The 6,029-nt window shown below is 37.6% G+C and overlaps 1 protein-coding gene across 1 annotated transcript in view; it reads left to right on the forward strand.

Moving 5' to 3' along the window:
* The first annotated feature begins 2,258 nt into the window (after positions 1-2,258).
* hsd17b3 (hydroxysteroid (17-beta) dehydrogenase 3) overlaps positions 2,259-6,029 on the forward strand; it is an 8,120-nt gene continuing 4,349 nt past the window's right edge. Inside the window, exon 1 of the mRNA XM_008418340.2 lies at positions 2,259-2,489. Coding sequence (XP_008416562.1) covers positions 2,339-2,489 — 151 coding nt within the window. The 5' untranslated portion in view covers positions 2,259-2,338. The remainder of the gene's footprint in view (positions 2,490-6,029) is intronic.

The following is a 6,029-nucleotide window of genomic DNA, read 5'->3' on the forward strand; positions in this document are numbered from 1 at the left end:
CCCATGGCGGTTGAAGAAAACTCCACATAGCAGCACCGGATTATAAGACGCATGGTTCGAAGAGTAGGAAAAAAAGTAGTGACTTGTAGTCCGGAAAATGCGGTAGTCCAGAACCCAGGAGTTCTTCTGTGATCAAATATTGTTGCTGTATGACAGTCTCAATACTGTCATGACATTCTATCATCTCCATTTCAGGGCACGAGAGATGAGATTGCATAGACACAGGTCCTGGATGACCCCATCAGTTGTTGTCAAGCTCTGCTAATTCTTTTGTTTTCTAATAGGGCTCTGGGTGTACCTTGAGATTTGTTGTCCTGTCGGAAAATTAGTCACTGCCTCAATTTTAAGGAATATGGGACCTTCTCATCCAGTATTTTTCTGTAATACCTTCTCATCAGTTATGACCAACTTCCCTGTCTCCGCTTAACACCACAAAGCCGCAATACCATTCACATGGAGAAGTTGTGGGAAGATTTGAAAAGGCATGCCTGAGTGAGGCGCCCAACAAAATGGACACATTTACACCAGCTCTGCAAGGAGGAATGAGCCAGAACTCCAGTGGTGTATTGTGAGAAGCTTGTGGAAGGAAACCCAAAAGGTTTGATTCATGTCATATAGTTTAGAAAATAGTTATCCTGGATAGTGTCCAAATATACATAAACTTTTGAATTTGAGGAATGTTAAAAAAAACATTTCTAAAAAGTGTTCTTGCCAAGTTTTCTGGCATTTAGCAAATATAAATGATTTTGCTATTTCGAACTAACCTTAGTCTGATTTAACTTCAGACAATGAGGAAATCATGTGTTTGTGTATTTTTATTCATTGTATCTAAATATCTGATTTCAACTGTGCATCTATGGGCAGATGTGTTTGTCTGACTTCTTCATTAAAATATAAATCAATGTTTTACTTATTTACATGTTTAGAACAGCTGTATTTATTGATGAGCTATGCCTTTCAGATTTTTGTTTTTCAAAGAAATGTAGAAATTCAGCATTACTTATTAGTTTATCCTATTAAATCACACTAAAATACTTTGAAGTTTGTGCACACAATATGACAAAAATGTTCTTTTGGAAGATGCTTTAGGTTCAAAAGCTAAAATAAAGACAATTTGCATGAATTGGACTCATAGTTCACACTACATGTTAAGGAATTGTTTGTAAATCTTAATAAAAAAATGCAAGGAGCTGCATTGTGGTATATAATTTCCCCAAAAGCTCTAAGCAGACAGTGAGGTATTGTTTTTTCTATATGTAATTAATACATTCTTATGTTTAATTGTGCTTGTGGGGGAATGGCGATAGTGTAGGAGTAAAGTGTGCTACCCATGTAGGCCTCAGTCCTAGACGCACCCATCACAGCCTCACATCCTGACCTGTTGACCTTTGCTGCATGTTTTCCCCTTTTTCACACTGATTTCCTGTCAGATCACTTTCAATAAAGGCCACTATGACTTCTTTGAGTGTTTTGAGAACCCCTCCATTATGTATGTTAAAGATCTAAACATGCCAGATGACAGTATAAGTCATTTAAAGAGAAGTACACTGAAGTTTCTAAATATAAGCCATTCTCTTAAGTTACATACACTGTTGTATTTGATGCCTTGATATGGAGATGATGTGTGAAGTTTGTGGTGGTTTGCATTATGATCAGGACTCTGTGAGGGGCACTTTGTTGGATTTGGTTTGGACATAGTGCTATTACTGTTTAGCTACATCTTACTGGTAGTTTGAGCTGTGTTTGTTTAAACTGCTAAAAATGTTCAATAAAGATATTTTGGAAAAAAAAAAAAAAAGAAAAGAAAAAAACAAATAAACTAAAGGCCACAAGAGACAAAAAACCCTCCATGAAAAAAAATCACGCTTATAAATGTCATAGCATGGAAAATTTCTTAGGAGAAGAGAAAATCAGTCCTCAATATAAAGCAAGAGAAATGTTTTCACATATACAAGTCCTCAAGAAAAAAACGACAGTGAAGCAAACAGGGGTGACAGATGGCTATTAAAAAAAATAACATACCAAAGAAAACAATTATGAACCAGCAGGACAGGCTTTGAGAGTAGTGCCTGTGTTTCTGAGCGACCTGGCAAACAAACCTCATCAGATAAACGTGACGATATTTAGATTGATTGATAGATAAATAGACAGACAGGCAAACAGATGGACTGTGCCACAACGTGCTTTTGTGCGTGTGTGTGAACAGTTTGTAAAAGGGGGAGTGTCTTCTGGCAGAGTTTTCCCTTCTTTCAGTCTTTATTACCAGACTGAACAAATCCACTGACGCGAGACGGAGACGCTGGAAGGCTTAAATCCTGATTCCCTGCACAAGAAAAGCATGGATTTCCCGGAGCTGATATTCACTTTGCTTGGTGCGGCAGTTGTTCTCTACTATGGAGGGAAGCTGGCGCTCTTCAGTAGGATGCTTTTTCCTAAATGGTATTTTCCTCTGTCAAAGACCTTCTTCACTTCTATGGGAGAATGGGCAGGTGAGAAAGTTTTCACCGCATTTGAACAATAATAATTCAGCATTTTGTATTCGTGAGTGCAGCCACATAATGTCAATGAGCACCTTAGCTCTTGCGAGTACATGATGCCCAACAAACGGAGCATTGTGCTGGAGGTCACCTGAAGCTGGAATACTCGGGTGCAGAATTGTTGCAGAAAGAGGCTCATCCAGCTCAGGCTTGTTTAAACCTCTTGCTGTTCCACAGGATCGCTCTTGTGCAATGTCGAACATTGAAATGCATGTCCTGACTTTGCTTCAGAAGAGTTTATGCATTCCTAGACAACGGCTGCTCACATTTGCATTAAAAGCAATGAGCGTTAATAGGTAAAATCAAGCTCGGCTCTTCTAACAGATGACTCGTCTTGAATTCTGATTTAGTCTTGAGCCAAACAACCACAGGAAAAGTAAAACTAACTGGAATAAGAAGAAGATTCTGAACCCAAATTATAAAGCCCCTCCAGGGTCTGTTGATAGGGGATTTAGCGAATATAGGACACGCTCTGTTGCATTCCCCAGCTGATCCAACGACTATAATCTTAAAAGTTGGTATGAATGTCAATTTTACTCGAACACAACGACAAGCACTAAGAGCTCTGTTTCAGGCCTCAGACCTCAGTTGCCATTGAAATCCCCCTGCTGATCCCAGAGCAGCTAAACAAAATTGAGTGATTTACTTTGGCAGCTTCTGAAGAGTTTATACAGCTTCCCACAGAGCAGGAGGAGGTCTTGTGAAAGACACAGAATGCTGGACTGATTTTTCTTTCTAAAGAACAATCTCATTCCAATCCAGCACAGAAGAAAACTTCCAGGACAGTATGTTCTAGGCTGCAGATACTTCTGCGTTCAGCCCTATTTTGACAACTTAAAGCCTCATTTGCATAGGTTTGCATTCCTATCAGAATATGCCCATCCCGAAAACACATTTCTCGCATTTGATCTGGATTTTTTAAAGTTAATTTAAGAACATATCTTGCAAGCTTGTGTTAAGATTTGCAATTTATTTCCTGCGATGGAGAAAATGATGCGTGTATCAGTAGGATCTCACTGCCACAAGCTAAATGTACAAAAAAAAAGCAACAACACATCTCCAGAAACCCGTAGAACAAGTGAAACTCGTTATGTTTTCACTACTTTTTTTTTCTCACATCAAAATTCAGTTTGAAGATTATGACAGCAGAACATTATAGCTCTTTAGTTGTGTGCAATGAATAAGAGAGCAGATGTACTGTACACTGTTTATTGCTACATCTTTCCTCTTGTCGAATGACTTGACACCGACTATTGTATTTGGAAGATTTTCAGTGGTTTGTCTCAGAATAAAATAGTCAGAACTGGTCACATGCAAGTGATCATATGTATATGATCTCCTTCTTATATTCAGGGGTCTGGTTACATTGGCCTTACATATGACCTGCAAATATTCAGATTTTTAAAAAAAGGAAACTATTTTATTCATTTAACTTCACGGTTATACACTCTTTTGTGCCATTCTATCATAAAAATATCAGCAAAATACAATGATGTTTGTTGTGATATAACAAAATGGAAAAGTTCAAGGGAGAGTCAATATTTTTTCAAGACATTGTAGGCTTAAATACTTAGATAAACCACTTTGCTATACAGAAATGGAAGCAATTTTGTATTTGTAGGTCTCAAATCACATTGCATGTTTAGGAATTGTTTGTAGACCTTCATAACAGTTGTGATAAAATGTGAAAAAACTCGAAGAGTTTGAAATGCGCCGTAAATTGGGGTGTGTTCTCCTGCTGTGAACTTAGGATCATTTTCATCCATTGTGAATCAGCAAGTGAGAACTGTGGGAAAAATCCTCATGGCGACAGCATTCCGAAATAATTTACTGCACAGCAGACAATGAAAAAACATTGACCTCAGGCCCAAAAAATGTTTTTGCGTTTTTCAACTTCCTGGAGTTTTGGCTCCCCACACTTTAATCATGTCTTGTCAAATGCAGAAACCTGTAGTGGCATTTACCATTTACAGCTTTTAAACAACTTTTTAATGTGGTTGTTTTATTGTGAATAACAATCAGGAATCGAAACTACAGAATTTTCTTCTCCGTTTGCTGTCTGTCTTGTTATTTTATTTTGAAAATATAACCTTTGTAGCCCCTTTTGTAGAGAAAGAAGCTCTTTTGCAACTAAAGTTCAAACCTCTGAAACCGATTACCGTGATTTTCCATTAAACAGTCCCAGTAACAAAGTGCAATTAAGGAGTCACTAACCTTTTTGAAACTGAGGATTACTTCATGGGTACTAAGTGATATGAAGGGCTACTTCATATCACATACAGCTGATTTTTAATTATATCATTGAATGTTTAATGATTTATCTAATTTCTTAGTCTTTTTTTTTGCATCTGAATGTGCCTTCTTCCTTCCTGTCTTTGTATTTTCTGAGCATCTGTTTGTTGTCATGTTCCAGCAGTTGTTTTGTTTTTCTGCAGCATATTGCACACGTCAGCTCCCCCGGTGAAACCATCTAACATCTGGATGTTCAGCGCACCTGGAAAGTGTTTAATTGGGAATTGGGATTTAGTCATGCATTGAGGGATTCTACTGGCATGTGCTTACTCCGTACTGGACTGTTCATCTGCAGTTGTTGGAAAAACAGGCATTCATTGAGTGCAACATCTGACTTTAAGGCTCAAAATCTGACAGTAACATGCTTTAGAGAACATAATCTGAAAAGAAAAACTTAATCTTTGCTCTCTGTCAATCAGCATTTCAATCATGTTCAGAGAAAAGTAGGTGATGCAAGATTGCAAAGGGAGAGAGTTGCAACAAGCCCGTGCTGATTCAAAACAGTCTCTTTTTTCATGCTAGCGGTTTCAGAAAGCAATCACAGGGATTTCAAAGCAAAGTCAAAATCAAAGTGAGGCAAAGTGAGGCTTAGCCATATATTTTAATATAAAAAACTATTATTTTCCTTCCAATGGTCCATTGCTGCCAACCCATGACCAAAGCAGAAAAATTAAACAGCAATAATTAACTCTCATGTCTTTCCACTACACTGAACAACAAAACAACACACTCATGTTGATTCATCAAGAACAAAATGCACTTTCATTATCTTTTCATTATCTGTAAAACTGACCAAAGTAATCAGCCAGTGAGTAACAGAGCCAGGAAAAAAAAGATAAAGACAATACAATGACCCAGTTAAAGTCCAGGTCCCCACCAGATTAAAATGCCGTTGCAGAAATGAATGACTGCACACATCAAGGAGCTGATGTAACAATTATAGAAAACATTTAGAAAAGATTTTCCAAGATGATGTTGAAGTTTGATGGAGCGATGTGGAAAAACAATGATTTCAAGTTACTGTAGCTAGAATTAATTCAATATGACAAGGTTACACAAAGAGGAAATACACCAGCAATAACTTTAGAAAAGCAACTTTTGCTGCTCATCAATATGGAAAAGGATGGAAAACCATTGAGATTCATTCCTTTGCACTGAAAGCCGAGATCATGAACAAAAGCGAGTAACCTAACTATATAT

Source organism: Poecilia reticulata, linkage group LG9, assembly GCF_000633615.1.
Source record: "Poecilia reticulata strain Guanapo linkage group LG9, Guppy_female_1.0+MT, whole genome shotgun sequence".
Classification (NCBI taxonomy): Eukaryota; Metazoa; Chordata; class Actinopteri; order Cyprinodontiformes; family Poeciliidae; genus Poecilia; species Poecilia reticulata.